The 19011-nt window shown below is 33.1% G+C and overlaps 1 protein-coding gene across 1 annotated transcript in view; it reads right to left on the reverse strand.

The window, feature by feature from the left end:
* LOC140522815 (protein eyes shut homolog) overlaps positions 1–19011 on the reverse strand; it is a 322894-nt gene that overhangs the window by 94934 nt on the left and 208949 nt on the right. Inside the window, exons 3-5 of the mRNA XM_072638058.1 lie at positions 17837–18030; positions 15975–16102; positions 6995–7109 (exon numbers count right to left, since the gene is read on the reverse strand). Of these exons, the coding sequence (XP_072494159.1) occupies positions 6995–7109; positions 15975–16102; positions 17837–18030 (437 nt within the window). The remainder of the gene's footprint in view (positions 1–6994; positions 7110–15974; positions 16103–17836; positions 18031–19011) is intronic.

Here is a 19011-nt window from a genome sequence, read left to right on the forward strand (position 1 = left end):
TCCACTGGACAAAACAAACCCAAGGACTATAGGAACACAATTAAAAAAACAACTTTTGAACAAATAAAGTCATCTAAATAGCTGGAACAACATTAGCTGCTCATGGTTAAGTGGAACTAATATAATAAAAATAACAATTCTACCTAAATTATTTTACTTATTCAGTGTCATACCAATGAAACTACCAAAACATTATTTTACATAGCTAGAAAAAATATCAAAATCCATCTAGAAGAACAAAAGTTCCTGAATATTGAGGGAATTCATGAAAACAATGCTATGGAAAGGTGGTCTAGCTATACCACATCTCAAATTGTATTATAAAGCACAAATCATCAACACTAGTTGGTACTGGCTAAGAACCAGAGGAATGGATCAGTGACATATGTTGGGCACACACGATACTGCAATCAATGACTATAGAACTCTACTCTTTGATAAACCCAGAGACAACAGTGTCTTGGATAAGAACTGCTGGAAAAACTGGAAAATAGAATGGCAGAAACTGGACATAGACCAATGACTGACAGTATATAACAGAATAAAGTCCAATTGGGTACACAATCTAGGTAAAAAGCTGATGTTATAAAAACTGGGGAGCAAGGAATAGGGTTTTATTTTTTATCAGATTTATGGAAAATGGAGAAATTTATTACCAAAAAGAAGGATAGAGAATATTATGCAATGCAAAATGGATAATTATGATGACATTAAATAGAAATGTTTTTTTTTCTATAAGCAAAGCCAATTTAGCCAAAATTAGGAGGGAATCAGAAAACTGGGAAATAATTTTTACAGTTAATGTCTATGATAAAGGCCTCATTTCTAAACTATATAGACAATTGAGTCAAATTGAAAAAAATGCAAGTCATTCCCCAATTGATAAATGGTCAAAGGATGTGAACAGGCAGTTTTGAGATGGAGAAATTAAAGCTATTTACAGTCATATAAAAAATGCTGTTAATCACTATTCACTAGAGAGATGTAGATCCAAACAATTCTTAGGTACCATGTCACAAGTATAAGATTGACTAACATGACAAAATAGGAAAATGATCAGTGTTGGAGAAGAAATTGGAGAGTTGGAACACTAATACATTGTTGATGAACCTGTGAGTTGATCCAACCATTCTGGAGAGCAATTTTAACTATTCCAAAGGGCTAGAAAAATGTGCATATCCTTTGACCCAGCAATACTCCTTCTAGGGTTGTATCCCAAAGAGATCATAAAAAAGGGAACGTACAAAAATACTTATAGTAGCTCTTTCTGTAGTGATCATGAACTGGAAATTGGGGACATGCCCATCAATTGGGGAATGGCTGAGTAAGTTGTGGTATATGAATGTAACAGAATCCTATTTTGCTATAAGAAATGATGAACAGGCAGACTTCAGAAGTACATGGATAGACTTACGTGAACTGATGCTGAGTGAAGTGAACAGAACCAGGAGAACACAATAACATTCAGAGTATATGAGGTCTATTTTTGAAAGATTTAGTCCTTCACAGCAATGCAAGGACCTAAAACATTTCCAAAGGACTGATTATGCAAAATGCTATCCATATCCAGCGAAAAAACTATGCAGTCATATTTTCTCTTTAGTTACGCTTTGTTTTGTTTAATTTTACTCATGCTTTTTTCTCATTCATTTTAATTCTTTTGTGAAACAAAATTAATGTAAAAATGTATTTAATAAGAATGTATGTATAGAGCCCATACAACATTGTATGCTGTTTTGGGAAGGAGGGAAAAGGGAAGGGGAGAAAATTCAAACCTAGGGAAGTGATTTTTGAAAATTTAAAAGAAATAAATTTGTAGGTAAAAAATAATTGTGTGAAAGAAAAAAATTCCAATCATATGTAAAATTTTTACATTCATAATTTAAAATTTTTAGCTTCAAATTATCTCTCTCCCTACTTTCTCAACTTCCTCCTTTAGAAAAAAGACAAATTGGGGGGCGGAGCCAAGATAGCAGAGTAGAAAGAGAGATCTACTTTAGCTCTCCCCCAAAAGTCGATAAAATACCAGTAAAAATGACTTTAGAAAGTTCTAGAGAAGCAGAAGACACAAAACAACAGAGTAAAAGTGATTTACAGCCCAAGACAGCCTGGAAGGCTGACAGGCTATCTCATCAGGGTCACAACACAGTGCAGCCCACTAAACGCAGCTCTGCCTTGGCTGTGCAGCTCTGGCAAGAACAGAACAGGAGCAGGCTTCATGGCATGGAATTTTGAGCAGCAGTTGTGGTTCCCAGATTTCTCAACCCACAAATCTTTAAGACAGCTTCAAAGGTCAATGAGAAATCTCTTTCACCTGGGTGAGAAGGGAATGCAGTCTGGCCCTGGCCCCAGGGAGGTGGCAGTCTCTGAGGTAGCAGCATCCATTTTAGGAGCCTTCCACATAAAGCCCCTGGGGAAATCAAGCAGCTTATCTGGATAACAGTCGTGACTGTCAATCTTGGGGTGATGAGGAGCTCTGGCATGGTGGAGCTGTAGGCAGTTGTGGAGAGGAAATTGTACTCGCAGGTCCTGGGCAGAAAAGCTTATGGCTGCTCCCAGACTAAAGTGCAGGCCATGGGAGGAGTAAACAGCTCTCCTTTGATTGTGCTACCTTGGAGGAACTGAGAACTTACATATCCCTAGAGTATACTCTCCACTTGACAAAGGATTCAAAAGTCAAGAAACAGGCTGGGAAAATACCAAAAAAGGGTGGAAAAATAAGGCTATGGAAGGCTACTTTCTTGGTTAACAGGTGTTTTCCTCCATCCTTTCAGATGAGAAATAACAAAGGACACAATCAGAGGAAGACATCAAAGTCAAGGCTTCTGCATCCAAAACCTCCAAGATAAATGTGCAATGCTATCATCTCACGAAAAATCTCAAAAATATTTAAGAAAATCAAATAAGAGAGGTGGAGGAAAAATGGGGAAGAGAAAGGTGATTGATGCAAGAAAGTCATGAAAAGCGAGTCAGCAGCTTGCTAAAGGAGACCTAAAAAACTGCTGAAGAAAATAACACCTTTAAAATAGACTAACTCAAATGGCAAAAGAGGTCCAAAAAGCCAATGAGGACAAGAATGCTTTAAAAATCAGAATTAGTCAAATGGAAAAGGAGTTTTAAAAGCTCATTGGAGAAAACAGTTCTTTAAAAATTAGAACACAATAGAAGGAAGCTTTAAGGGAAACCAAGAATTTATAAAACAAAACCAAAAGAATGAAAAAAATGAAGACAATTCCAATGATTTTGATATCATCTCTCCAGGATCTATTTAACAGGTCAAGTGTTTTTTCCAATGAGTTATTATACATTTTGTGTCATCTTTTCTCATTCTTTTGAATCACTTTTGATTGATTCATGATGTTTCATAGAATCATTAGCTGCCATCTGCCTAATTCTCACTTTTAAGTGATTGTTTTCTTCAATTAGTTTTTGTACCTTTCCTTTCCATTTGGCCAATTTTAGTTTAATTTATTATTTTAGCTTGGTCTACCCATGAGAAACTGATATTTTTCCAATAACCTAGATCTGACTTTATTTGTGTGAAAAATATTTTGTAATATGTTCATATAGTTCTTTTGTTTGTTTTGGCAGGTAGACTCTCAAATATTTTATATTGTCTATAGTAACTTTAAAAAGAATTTCTCTTTCTATCTCTTTCTATTGGGCATCATTGGTAATACAATGAAATGACAAAGATTTGTGTAGGTTTATTTTACATCCTGCAACTTTGCTAAGCTGTTAATTATTTAAAGTAGATTTTTAGTTGATTCTCTAGGAATCTTATTATACCATCATATCTGCAAAGAGTGATGACTTTTGTTTTTGTCCTTCCAAATTCCTTCAGTTTCTTTTTCTTATACTATCTATGAAGCTAACAATTTTAGTGCAATATGGAATTGCAGTAGACACCCTTGTTTCACTCCCAGTCTTATTGGAAATGCTCCTAGCTCTTATGTCCTCTAGTCTTTTAAAAAATAAATAAATGTGTTTTGGCAAAAAAAAATTTTTTTTTCTACATTCATTCAGATAATCATATGATTTGACTTAATTTTGTTATTGATATGGTCAATTATGCAGATAGCTGAACAAGCCTTGAATTCCTTGTGCAAATGTGTTCTGAACTGATATTACTTCATGGTCTATGGTACCATTTAGTAGAACATCAGTTCCTTCTTTTTCTCTTTTAGTTAGATCTATTTTTGCTTTTGCTCTATGTGATACCAGGATTACTATTCCTGCTTTTTTGTTTTTTTACTTCTGTTGAAGCATAATATATTCTGCTCCAGCCTTTTACCATTATGCTGTTTACATTTCTCTGCTTCAATTTTTTTATTTTTTTATAAACAACATATTATAAGATTCTGATTTTTAATCCCCTCTAATATACGCTTCAGTTTTATGGGAGAGTTTGTCCCATTCACATTCAGTTATCATTACTAACTGTACTTCTCTCAATCCTATTTTCCTTTATGTTTATGCTTTTCTCTCTCCTTTCTCCCTTTTTCTCCACATTTATGTTTTGCTTCTATCACAGTCTCCCTCAATCTGCTCTCCCTTCTATCTCTCCCCCTCCCTTTTCTTTCCCCTTTTCCCTACTACTTCTTCCCTCCTTTTCTCTCTCCCTTCTATTAACCTCCTACCCATTCTTTCCCCTTTTCCCTTCTATTTCCTACACAGTAAGACATATTTCTCTACCCAACTGAACATGTGTAAGTCCCTCTTTGAGGAAAATCTGATGGAAGTGAGGTTCAAGCAATACTCACCAATCTCCCTTCTTTTCTTCTAGTGTAAAAGATCTTTGTGCCATTTCATGTGATGTAATTACCCTTTTCTTCTTCCACTTTTCTTCTAGTACTCTTATTCTAGTCAATAATTCTGATTTTTAATGAATTGTTTTCTTCACCTAGTTTTTGTACTTCCTTTTCCATTTGATAAATTTTACTTTTTAAAAGATTGTTTTCTTCAGTGAATTCCTTCCCATCAGGCCATTTCAATTTCTTAAAGCAAGTGTTTTCTACAGTCATTTTTTTATCTTTCCTTTTCCAAGCTGTTGACTCTTTTCCATACCTATCATTTCTTTCCCCAATTTTTCATCTCCCTCTCTCATTTTTAAAGTCCTTCTTGAGCTCTTTCAAGAAGGCTTTTTGGGCTTGAGCCCAGTTCATATTTCATTTTGAGGTTTTGGATGTAAGTATATTGACAATGTTGATTAGATATGTTCAGAAATTTTTGAGAATAAATGTGTGGAAGGTTCATTCTTGTAAAACAATTGCTAAGCAACTTTTAGAAGGTGTTTTAGTTTTTCTAATTCACTAAGTATTGATTAAGTGCCTGCTTATAAGACAGGAACTCAAGTAGATATTTGTCATGTAAACAAAAAAAAAAATGAAATAATCTTCTGCAAATGACTTCCCAATATTTACCCATCTGTAAGTTAAGTATAAAGGCAGATAAAGCCTGATTACTAAAGTAATGATGATAATAACAGTAGACTTAAATTTTTATATAATGTTTTGCAAATAACTTTACAAATGTTAGCTTTTTATATTCACAAAAAATCTAGGTGCTACTATTATCTCTATTTTACAAATGAAGATGTAGAAGTAGATAGAGGTCAAGTGACCTATATAAGGTACCAACAACTAGTAAATGTCTAAGGTAGGTGTTCAACTAAAATCTTCCTAAATATAGGTCACCTTGTCTATTCACTATACCATCTACCTGCCTCCTAAAATAAAAATCTAGAGCACTTTTGCATAGTAAGTCTGGGGATGGGGAAAATACTAATAACTAGGAGGATAAGGATATCATTATAAAATCACTTAATCCTTTTAACTAAGCAATCTCATTACTGAATTTGTTCCCCATCGGAACATCTGCCTTTAGTAGCTCAAAGGTAGAAAAATTATATGACCAGAATTACGGAATGACACAGCAAATTTCATTTATAAATGGCATATGGAAGTGATTACATGTGTGTATATGTGCATTTATGGTATATGAAAGTGATTATGTATGTGTATATTTGCTCATATATGCAAACATATATATTGTTCATATTTATACATGGATGTAATACACACTTACATATGTGTCAGTGTGTATATACATGCATGCATATATATATATGTATGTTATCCATGAATGCATTTACAATACATATATGTGTGTGCATATACATCTTTTTTTAATGCCTACTGGTTTTACACAATCAATCTCTGGCCTCCCCACACATTCAAAATCACTTATCAGAATGCAAGTTTCTTCAGAGTACAGTTTACTTCATTCTTTCTATTTGTATTCCTTGCATAACATCTGACCAAAATAGAGACTTAACATATGCTTATTGATTTGTTTAAAGACTGGACATACGAAAATATAGTTAAGCAAAACTCACTGAAAAAGTATCTATGTTTGCCAGGGAATGAAAAACTGCACATCTGTGGTGTCTTGTTTGCATCAACTATTCTCCCATATCAAGATTTGTCAGTGCAATTAATCTGCTTGGAGCTTAGTTGAACCATTCTTTCATTTCTTTTTTACTGTTCACTGCATACACTGTCCTCTTGGTTGCAAGCTTCCAAACTAAAAATCATTAGGATGCCTCAAAGTACATTTGTTTGTTTTAAAAATGATGTTGATTTTCTTAATTCATGATTTATTTATAGAAATGAGGGAATCAGCCAATGCAATTTTTATCTGTGGAGGTTTATAATACCAGAAGACAATTAGCTATATATTCCTTTTGCAATAAAAGTACCGCCAAGTATAGTTACTTAGTGTTCTATACTATATGATTCTTTTGTGAAATGCACAAAAAAATCCATATTACTGACCTTTGCCTGTCTTGTATTATTGATTTAAATAAATAATGCACATACAAAGATAAGTTTATCTAGTCACTTAGACAGACAAATGCTTGTGAAGTTGTGACTAGATGAAGCTTTTATATTTTGAGGTGTTGAATTAGCTTGCCTTATATTGAGTTACTTACTCTGAATCTTCCAATTATATTGAAATACAATCCTTCATTCAGACAGTTGACGCTGAGCAGTCTGCAGTACTTAATTACCTCTTCACAGTTCCTTCCAGTAAATCCTGGCATCCACCTGCAAAAATCAGGAATGTGTTTTAGAAGATACACATTTTAAAATGCACTTTCCCCTCACAACATTGCAAAATTACAATTAAACTATATTCTACCAAGAATAGGAATAATTATGCTTTATATAATATATATATAAGATAATTTATTTTCATGACTTGTTATTAGGGGATATGGATTACACCTGTGAGTTCATTAATGTGGGGCAGGGGTGTTAAATTTCAGCCAGAACTAGATGAAAATATAATTGGGACATTTTTAACAAAATACATTTAAAAATACCTTGCATCATAGATAGTGCTATTTTGTGGTTTGCTATTTTCAGCTAACGTGCAACCTCCAAACATTCATTTCTATTTGGGTTTCACACCACTGGTGGTAGGAACTTGTAGCTTTATAAACTCTATCAAAGAAAGGTGACATTTTATCCACAACTTATAATCTAAAAAGTTCCAGAGAGCTCTGAGAAGTGAAAGGCAGTGTCAGAGGTGGAACTTGAAAACAATTTTCCTGTATTAGACAACACCTGTCCATACACTAAACCAAACTGCTTCTTGAAATGGTATTAACTCTGCTTACTTTGAATCCATTTTAAGGAGAAAAAAAATTTTCAAGTAAGAATCACTCAAAGCATCATTTTTGACTGGATAGTCTTAATATTATCTTTTGGCAATTCGTGTGTAAAATCAACCTTGAGCTAAAGTGATATTTAACAGTAAACCATCGTTTTTTGAAAGTTATTACGAGAGATGAGTCTATTACCAAGAAATGAGAGGAATATGATGACAAATGAGATGAAGACCCATTAGCAGAGTCATTATACACTGATGATTATCTAATAGGAGACAATAATGACATACTTGAGTTTGAAAAAATAGCATAGAGAGCCACTGTTGAGGATAATAGCATGGCCACAGTTGGGTTTGTTTAATTATAATTATAGATTTCCTTTAAAGAAAGAAGCTAACATTCTCTTCTCCAGTAGTTCATTAACTCTATATGGTGCCCAGAGATGACATGAAAGCTATGAACATATGTACTTAGCCTGACTTCCTTTTCTCTCATTCTCATTACTCAGTAAGAATTTCCAAACCACCCTGTAGTGTAAGTCACTATCAATACACTTTTTCCCTGTCTTTTATAATCTCTGTCTTTATCTCAGTTTTTGTCTCTCACTTTCTTTCTGCCTCCCTCTCTCTCACAATTCAATGAAGAGGAAGCAAGTCTACTTAAGTTTTAATATTTATTGTATAAGCCAAGTATTATTCCTTTAAAATTATGAGTAGTCATTAAATGTATAGAGTAAATAAATATAGCCATATTTTCATATTGGTATTAAAGAATCTTATTAAAAATTATAATTTGTAAGGTAAAAAAATTACACAATATATTTGAACAATGTAATTGGAATGATGAAAACAACACATGACAATTAAGTTTCATGATTCTCTCATATAGCTCTTTGTGGGTTATGATTTAAAATAATCTTGCTATTTCGGTGATCTTGAAAATATACTTGCCCCATTTCTCCACAGAACCCAAGACTTAATGCAGTGTCCTTTCTAGCCTAAGGAATTGCTCTTCTCTCCCCCCTGTATCTTTAAGAGTAGTTGTGTGATGTATTTTAGATCAATTACAAGGGTATTGGGACTTTAGAAGGGATTAATAAGTCACATAATGAGACAGAACATACTTAACCACATCATCTGTTTTGTTCTGTACTCAGTACAATTTGACACTATTTTAAATAGTTCATTTTCTTTAGTCTTTATTTGATTGCTGTTTTCTGCCTAATAAGCCACCTCTAAGTTAGACACTTTCCCCCACTGGAGAAGAATGCCTTTAATGTTTGAAAAACAGTTTAGAGAGAATTAAATCTATTATGTTTTCATTTCTAATCTTGTGACTACTCATTATAGTTGATATAAATAACAAATTTGAATTCTGGTGACTATTATAATAAAGTTTGAAGTGGTAAAAATTTCTGAATTTCATCAGCAAAATGAAATATAATTTTAGTTATTCCAAATTAACAATTATAGTATTTTTAGTATTTTATTTGAAGATAGGAACTATCTTTTGCCTCTTTTGGCTTTCCTAATAGTTAATTCAGTTCCTATCACTTAGTAAATGTTTATTAAGTGTCAGTCAATTGATTGATAGACCCTACCTCCAAATCATTTAATGTAGATTAAATATTTGTGTTACCACTGCCATGAAAGCATGTTGAATCAATTAGAATGAGAAGAACAGAAAACTTTTGAGCTGTAAAAGAACTTTGCTATCATCTATTCGAACTTCTTTATTTTTAGAAGAAGAAATTGCTTATCAGAAACTCTAACTGGTGGAAAGTCCTCACAGAGATATGCTTATATTTCATTAACTGAGGAACAGGAATGAATATAACCAATGTAAGCATGCATCTAAAATTAGGTTAAGAATGAAGTAAGACAATTTTATAGTTTCATAATTTCTAAGATAAGATTATTCATAGCATAGTGGCTCTCCAATGCCTATATCCATAATGTGCAGAACATATTTATAATTTGAAAGATCTAACTTTGATTCCAGAAATTACCTAGTGTTTTAGGGAAGTTTGGACTTCATCTAATATTTTTATTTATCTTTGTAACTACTACAAATCCTTTCAACTTTTTTTAGAATTTGTTAAAATTTCTGAAAATTAAAAATTATATCCCAAATTTAAAATAAATGAAATACACAATCATTTCTGAAGATAGCAAACCATAGCTAAAATCGGCATTTTTTTATCATTTACTAATATTCCAAACTGCAAAAAAAAATGCCAAGTTGATTCAACAACTTATTATCAGACCAATAAAAGCAAATAAATGCAAAAGAGTAAAGTAGAAAGATGACGGAGAAATATAATTTCATTTGGTTAATAATTTATTTCTACTAAATAACAAGAAGACAAAAATGCATAATTGATGTTCAACCAAAGATAATTTAATTATTTCTACCAATATGGCAAGTTTTCCTTAGTAGTAAATGGAGAATAAAAGGTACTTTGTTGATGGGATCTCGAAAGGCAATGTGTTGTAGGGAAGAGAAAGTGTCAGGCTAGAAGTCAAGAGAAATACATGTGATGAGCCTTGCCTCTGAATCTTGCTAAATATTTGATGCTGGGACTCTTGTCCAACCATTGATTTTTATAGTAAGGAAATTAAGGGCTATAGGTTAAGTGTGAGAGAAATTAAAAAGGAATGATTTGAAGGAATCCAGAATTCTCTTTTTTTCTGAAGTCCTTATTGTAAAAGATCGGTCTTTGAAGGACATTGCTGATAATGAAATTGGACTTAAATGGATGATATGATCAAAGTTCCTGTCCAGCCCCTCATTGCAATATTAATTCTCTCATTAATTGCTAACTAATCAGAGTTGATTCCCATCCTCTTGAATATTCCTTTTACAAAAGGACAAATAAGCCATAAGCCCACAGCCATGAGTATTTTATTCTAAGAGAGACAGCCAAATAACCAAATGATCACCCTTTTATCAATGAATATGCTGACCTTAATAATAAGATGTTTAAATTACCCAAAAATTATCTCTCTCAAAACTTTTTCAAAGCAAAAAAATGTCTTGCCCAAGATAATATAGTAGTAAGTAGCAGAATCAGGACTAGTAAGCATGTCCTCTGACTTAAAATCCAGAGATCTTATCATCTCATCTTACTTGTACCCTGAGCCTCAATTTCTAACATTTATATCTTTAAGTCACAGAAAAATACTTAGTAAACCTAAAAGTTCTACTCATCTATGAGTTTTTCTTGGCACTGCCACTGACTTTATGAAATCTTTGCTTTACATGGTTAGGAAGTATCCTTCATTTTGCAATGTTATTTATTTTAGGATTAAGATTATTCTTTCATTTATTTTTATCTATTTTAGTATAAAGATCATTCTTTTATTTCCTTATTTGTATTTTTGTTTGTTTTTATTTTAAACATTCACTTTTATAAAATTTCGAGTTCCAATTTTTCCCTATCTCTCCCTTCTCCTCTCCCTAAGATAGTACAAAATCTGATATAGGTTATACATGTACAATCACATTAAATGTATTTCTACATTAGTCAAATTGTGAAATAAGAATCAGAACAAAAGGGGGAAGACGTGAAGAAAAGAAAGAGAAAGTAGTATGCTTCAATCTACAATTCAGACTCCATGGTTCCTTCTCTGGATGAGGATAGCATTTTCCATCATGATTATATTGGAACTGACTTAGAACACTGCGTTACTGAGAGGAGCTAAGTCTATCAAAGTCAGTCATTGCACTATTGCTGTTACTGTGTACAATATTAACTTAGTTCGGCTCAGTTCATTTGCTTCAGTCCATGAAAATCTTTCCAGGTTTTTCTGAAATCGAACTGCTTCTCATTTCTTATAGAACAATAGTATTTGATTATTTTCATATGCCACAGCTTGTTGATCCATTCCCCTATTGATGGACATCCCCTCTCTTTCCACATCCTTGCTACCACAAAAAGAGCAGCTATAAATATATTTGTACATTTGGGTCTGTGTTCCTTTTTTGTAAGCTTTTTGGGATACAGATCTAGCAGTGGTACTGCATAGTTTTATGCCTTCAGGATATATTTCCAAATTGCTCTCCAGGATGGTTAGATCAGTTCACAACTCCACCAACAATTATTATCAATTTGTCTCAGTTCTCTATATATTTTAGTAATGGGGCCTTTATCAGAGACACTGGTTGTAAAAACTCTTTTCCTGTTGTCAGCTTGCCTTTTAATTTTAATTGCATTGCCTTTGTTTGTGCAAATATAAATCTAAATAGGGGTTATTTTAAGATAAGCAATAAGTATCATCAATGTATCCTAAAAATTTCATAAAAATTTGAGTATTTAGGAATAAATTTTATTAGTATATTTATGAGGTTAATAACAATAGAGCATTTTGTATTGTTTTCTAAGATCACAAGGCATAGCTGTTTTGTTTTTTAACATCTGTTGAGTTATTTAACGGGGTAAGGTATTTTTTCCAATCAATCTTATCTAAAATAGAAAAATGAAAAGTTGATAAAATTCCAAATATGTCAATAAAAATTTGACAATCATGTTTTTGACTAAAGCCTTATTGTTTATTATTTACATATTTTTAATACTCATTCAGTCACCAACATCCATTTTCCCCTCACATTTTTCTCTTGTCTCCCCTAACTTCTATCCTTAAACATTAAAATCTGCTTCTAAATTATTCACATTGTTATTGGAACTCACTCCTCTAAAACATAAGGAAACAGGCTTAATGAGGTGAGAATAAAAATATAAAATGGTCGTTCCTACTTCTTTGATGGAAAATAAAAGATCAAATGTAAGTGTTGGGATGGATTCCTGAAAGAGGAGGTAGACTAGCTAAATTGCCTAAATTTCCCTCTGCTCGTAAGGTATTACTTCTTTTGTTTAATATAAAGTTCTTCGTAAGGTAGATAATGAAAATCAGATTACAATGGTGAATTTATTATTTTTTTCCATGATTTATTTTCTCATCTTATGCTGTGATTCTCAAAATTGCCAGTTTCTCACCTTTCTTTCTAAATCCAAAATAAACAGAAGAAAATTCAAAAGAGCTCCTAAATAAAAACTAAATCTGTTAGTAAAAGAAAATTGGGACATACAGAATGGAAACTGAAGAAGTTAAAAACAGAAAACTGAGACACGGTTGAAGATTCTCATTTCCTCTTCCTTACCTTTTCTCAGCTGTATTAGTTTTGACCCACTATTTTGACATTTAGTAGCCATTCTTGGAAGGAGAAATTATTTCCCAATTTATGCCCAAGTATTTTGGGATGGGAAGAAGGGTGGTTTTCTTTTTCTTCCAGTATAAATTTTGTGCTGGATAACTTTCTGTTATCAATAGGGAAACATTTTCAGTCTTGGTTTCTTCAGTTCTTTAAACTTAAAAGAAACTGACTAAGCAAATCCATCACAAATGCCTGACCCTGAGTTCCAGAATTTTTTTATCATAAAGATTTGCTGTGCTATTTGTAGGCTATTTCAGATATTATCTTACCCCTTTCAAGACAGAGATCAAATTGCTCATTTATTGAATACGTTTAGAATGAAAAAAGTACACTTTTTAATTTAATAATTCTTTTTAACTGTTTGATTTTGACTATGTTCTAAAACTTCAGCATAATCCGCTTAGTCTATGTTGAACAGTTTATCCAGACTAAGAGCAGCAGAATGCCACAATACTCAACTTTTCATTCAACTCTTACTTCCACTCTGAGAATCTAATATCTTCATATGATAATCCAGTTTTAGATTAAAGTGTTTTCCCCATTGAAGTGTCAAGTTTTTCTGCTAATAAAGTCAATGACAATTCCATCCCCTTCTTTCTGCTTTGTAACTTGGAATCCAGAGCATGGATTCCAAAAGGAATCTATAGGAGTTGAAAGATGGTGATAGACGCTGTAGAACAATTAAAGCTCACTTCTTTGAAAATGAATAAAACACACACAACATGAGCACCTACTGTGCATATATCTCAATTCACCAACAAATAAAATCACCTAGAAAGTCAGTATGACATAGTGAATAGAGTCCTGAACGCAGAGTATTGAAAACTAGGTAAATCTCTTTTCTACCACTTGTTAGCTATGTGAACATGATATGTGTTACTTGATTTCTAAGAGCTGCAATTAAATCTCTAATATTTATCTACTCAGATATAGAGGAGCTGAGATCTATGTTTGGTGGAATGAGTTCTAACAACAAGGAAATTACGGATCTTTGGCACACTGATTAAAAATCATGTGACCATCTAAAAAATAATTCGTTATTCAGTTGTTTCAGCCATATCTGACTTTTGGGGACCTCATTTGTGATTCTCTTGGCAAAGATACTGGAGAGGTTTGATCATTTCTTTCTCCAGCTCATCTTATAGATGGGGAAGCTGAGACAAACAGGATCAGGTGACATGCCCAGCATTACACAGCAGGAAAGTGTCTGAATCAAAATTTGAACTCATATCTTCCTGATTCCAGACCTGCAGCTCTATCCACTGTACCATCTACCCTGGCTATTGTTTTGGGAGTGTGTGTGTGTGTGTGTGTGTGTGTGTGTGTGTGTGTGTGTGTGAGAGAGAGAGAGAGAGAGAGAGAGAGAGAGAGAGAGAGAGAGAGAGAGACAGAGACAGAGACAGAGACAGAGAGAGAAAGAGAGAGAATCGCATTAAAAATAAATGCACATGTGTCTAACATGTCTACACATTTTTTGATCCATATATCATACATGAATCGATGTATATAGGTATACATAGAAATAACTGCATGTATTTGGTTCAAATGGAAACAGATTTTCTCATTTCATACTCATCAAAAATATAAAATAAAACAAAATCCAAACTTGTAAAATAAGTGCTATTATCTCCATTCCTAATTTTATAGACGAAGAAACTGATGCTGAAAAGTGTAAGTGATTTTTCCAGGTTCACCCAGGTAGAAAGTGTGAAAGGCAGGATTAGAAATAAGGTCTTCCTGGTCACCCAACCAGTGTTCTATTAATTGTCTTTTCTTGTTGTCTCAATATGTTTCAGAAGCAGGGTCAATTAAGATAAATAAAATAGTATTCTTTAAACCTCTTTCTGCCAACCAGACATTCACAAGCTATGAATTCTTTGATAGATAGCAGATGGTTCATAATAAACACAAAAAGTAAAAATAAATAAATAAACCTGCGATTAAGTGAATGATAAAATATTTGTTATGTTTATTGTTACAATAAATGCATCAAACAAAACCTGTAATCATCCTTGCAAGCTGGTTCACAAGATAGTAATGTACTGGGTAGAGGACTGAAATTCAAACTGCTGGTTAATCCTCAGCTTTGTTAGTGCATGACTCTGAGACACAATATGTCCCTATGTTCCGAGGTACTTATTTTCAAGGCACTTTATATCAATTATTCTGCCTACTCCACCTTTCTTTGCTCAGTTTCTTTCAGAAAGTTGTACTTAAAACCTCCAATGTATATTTCAAATTTAGCAACTGTGAATCTTTTCAAAAAGATGAAATTGTTGTGTACTGTACATCTGTGATGTGAATGCATATTCTAGGTTGATTCACAGTGTGCTCTGAGCCTTTTATGTATCACAGCTTTTAATTTTCTGCTTTTATGAATATCCTAAAATGTTGAAGCTGTTTACTGCACTTGAATAATGCCCAACAGAACCTACTTTAAGCAGCCAGATAAAAGTCAAGTAAGTGTGAAGAGGACAAATTGTACTTCTTAATGGTGTGAGGAAATATCTATAAAGCTATTTAAAATGTACTAGAATTATGGGCCTATATATTTGGGTCACTTCTGTCATTTGCAAATGGGTAATTTTGAGCATATTCCTATTTAAATAAAGCACTGCTTTTTAACATTCTCCTAAAAGGCACAAACTGAGAACTACCAATATAGGTCCATGAGTTAAGCTTAAGAAGACTTGTTTCATCCTTTTGAAAGACAATATCATGATTATGTACAATAAAAAGGAGTGGTACTTTATCAATTTGTCTTTCTTGTCACCAAAGTATCATTTATTTCTTTTATCTTATATGATTTATGAGAAAAAAATAAAACATCTCATTGAACTTAAGAGATCTTTTGTTGGGTTTTTTTGGGGGGGGTTATCAGAGGTTTTAAGAAAAACATTCTTAATTTCATTATAATACATGTAATTAAAAGTTACTTAAATGAAATTATTGATATGTAGTTTTTGTGGCTTGGAACACTTTCATTTTTTTGTCAGGGGAGGGAGGGACAAATACTCAGTAGAAATATAGAAATAAACACCTAGAAACAACAGAAATATAGAAATGAAGTCACTGATTATCATACCTGCAATGATAACTTCCATCTTGTTCTTTAGAAGTGGCATTTTTTCCACAAAGCATTGAATCACATGTTTTTAGAATTCTGTCGCAAAACTTGGCTGTGAATTTTCGTGAATACATGCATGTAGCATCCTAGAAAAAGTTTTGATGATGGAAAAATTATAGTTACTTAAAAGAAAATTGAATTTTCTCCATGAGATCCATCTTAGAATGGATGATATATAACCAGCATAAAACTATATTCTTACAAGGAGATAACTGTACCTAAACTAAAGCTCCCCACTTGAACTTGATAATGGCTCAGTGAATTACAAGATAATCACCATTTATTCTTTAAATAAGCTTCAGTCAACACAGATCATCAGTGAATAATGAGTTATCAATAGCCAATCAGTACAAAACAAAACCTAAACTGGTTTGAATTTAATATCCATTAGCCAAACAGGTGTTTGGCGAATGAATGAGCAGATATGGTCTCTCAAATTAATATAATAGTATAATAAGGCAATGTACCCACAAGATGTGGCTGTAGTTAATTTTAAAGTGGAACACTGAATAGGGTATGAGTGTAATCACAAGTTGATTCTGAGGTCTAAAATGGATCAGTATTATGGAATTCATTCATCTGATGACATTTGTTTGTGTTTTCCTCAAAGATTCTTTTGTATTTGAGCTGCAGCACAAAACTGTAAGTAATGGATCATAGTAGCATATTGGTTACAGTTATAATGAAAAATAAACAGAATTGAGTCTGACCCCTCATTTTGCAAAAGTAAGAATGGAGGTATAATGAGGTCAAATTACTTATTCATGGTCAACTAGAGAGCAAGAGGCAGAGCCATATTCAGACCCACATCCTCTGATTCCAACAATACTCTTTTCATTGTATCAAACTAGGTTCTTCTCAAATTCTCTCTGTCTCTCTGTCTCTCTGTCTCTGTCTCTCTGTCTCTCTGTTTCTCTCTCTCTATGTATGTGTATATATATATTTACAGACATATATACATATATGTAAATGTATTTAATATTAAGAATTTAAAAAAAATCTTTTCAATATATACCCTCCCCTAGAAAGTTCCCAGACTCCTACAAAGCAAAGGGCCAGTAGAAATTATGGAATAGTTACAGGATCAAACTAATCACAGATCTTTAATTTTAAAAGAAAAATAGTGAAACAAAATTGCTCTAAAGTGAAATTTTAATTTTATGACTTATTACATATTATGATTGAACTCAAGGTTGCCAAAACATCTTGGTTCTATCCTTTAGTAAAAAGAAGCTTATTTTTCTTCAAAGTAAGCATCTGCAATTTTTTATAATTTGCTAGAAACAAAAGCTTATGAAATTCAATGAAGAAGAGAACAAGAACCCCATGTGAGCTCTCAACTGATGTGAAAATCACTGTAGTGAAAATATACTGATTTGTCTGATTGATTATCAAATTTTATCTTAGTCCTCTTGAATTTTCTCATCAAATTGAGAAAAAAAGATTGTTTAAAACAGAACAATAACAGTTATCATGTTATTTCAAGTAAAAGTTGCAATGAGAAACAATCAATAACTAATAAAGAAAAATGTGCACAATTACTCATTTCACAAAGAAAAATCCTTATGGGAATAAAACAAATGAAATGAACCTTTATCTTGGTGTTTTTAGTTTTCCCTCAACATGGGAGAAATGAAAGTGAAAATACAAGTAAATTAGGAGATTCCCCCTGATTTCTAATACAATATGTTGACAAGAAAGACCTTGGAGCTTAACACTTTTTGAACTCTTCAGCAACATTAAATCTTTCGAATAAAAAACACAGAACTCCGAGGATTTGTAATGCTTTTTTTTTTTTTTTTTTTTGAGTACAGACTTACATTTGGCATAACGAGGCATTCAACTCCACTCTGACATTGCAGGAGTAAGCACTCGTCAACTTCAGTTTCACATTTGGGACCAAGAAAGTCAGCTAGACCATCAAAAATACAAGCTGGCATTTGATTATGGCATATTCCTCTATTCCAACATGGTTGAAAAAGGCAAGGCTCCAGCAACTCCTCACAAAATGGACCTTAAGTAATGACAGAAGCAATATCATAATCTTAGTATTAAGTAGCTGATCTCAAAATCCATACTTTTTGTATGTATGAAAACATATTTAACCTAAAGTCCAAAGTCCACACATGTGGACTTCTCTCCTTTGTGATGAATATCAATGACACACCTGTTGTGAGGCCTCTGGAGAAGCTGGTAAGACAGAGAGAGAGAGAGAGAGAGAGAGAGAGAGAGAGAGAGAGAGAGAGAGAGAGAGAGAGAGAGAGAGAGAGAAAGAGAGATGGAGAGAGGGAAAGAGGTAAGGAGGGAGAGAGAGAGAGATCAACTCTCTTAACTTTTTTTGGATTCTTCTGGCTTGCAGCATCAAGAAGGAAGATTCACAATGTCATGTCCTCCCTTTTTAAATCTGTTTTTAAAATTTATTTATTTATTTTTGGTTTTCAACATATATTTTCACAAAATTTTGAGTTTCAAATTTTCTCCCCATCTCTAACCCACTCCAAGATAACGTGCATTCTGATTATCCCTTCCCCTAATCTGCCCTCACTTCTATCACACCCCTCTCTTCCCTTATCCCCATCTTCTCTCTTTTCTAGTAAGGAAAGATAGATTTCTGTTCCCAAATACCTGGATTTCTTATTTCCCAGTTGCATGCAAAAATAATTCTCAACATTTGTTGCTAAAACTTTGAGTTCCACCTTCTCTCCCTTCCTCCTTCCCCACCCATCCCCATGGAGAAGGCAAGCAATTCAATATAGGTATTTATTTGTAGCTTTGCTAAAGACTTCCATAATAGTCATGATGTGTAAGACTAACTATATTTTCTTCCATCCTATCCTGACCCGCATTTGTTCTATTATCTCTTTTGACCTTGTCTCTTCCCAAAAGTGTTTTCTTCTAATTGCTCCCTCTTCCCATTAGCCCTCCCTTCTATCATCTCCCCTACAGCCCACTTATCCCCTTCTCTCCTGCTTTCCTGTTCTGTAAGATAGATTTT

Source organism: Notamacropus eugenii, chromosome 2, assembly GCF_028372415.1.
Source record: "Notamacropus eugenii isolate mMacEug1 chromosome 2, mMacEug1.pri_v2, whole genome shotgun sequence".
In the NCBI taxonomy this organism is placed as follows: domain Eukaryota; kingdom Metazoa; phylum Chordata; class Mammalia; order Diprotodontia; family Macropodidae; genus Notamacropus; species Notamacropus eugenii.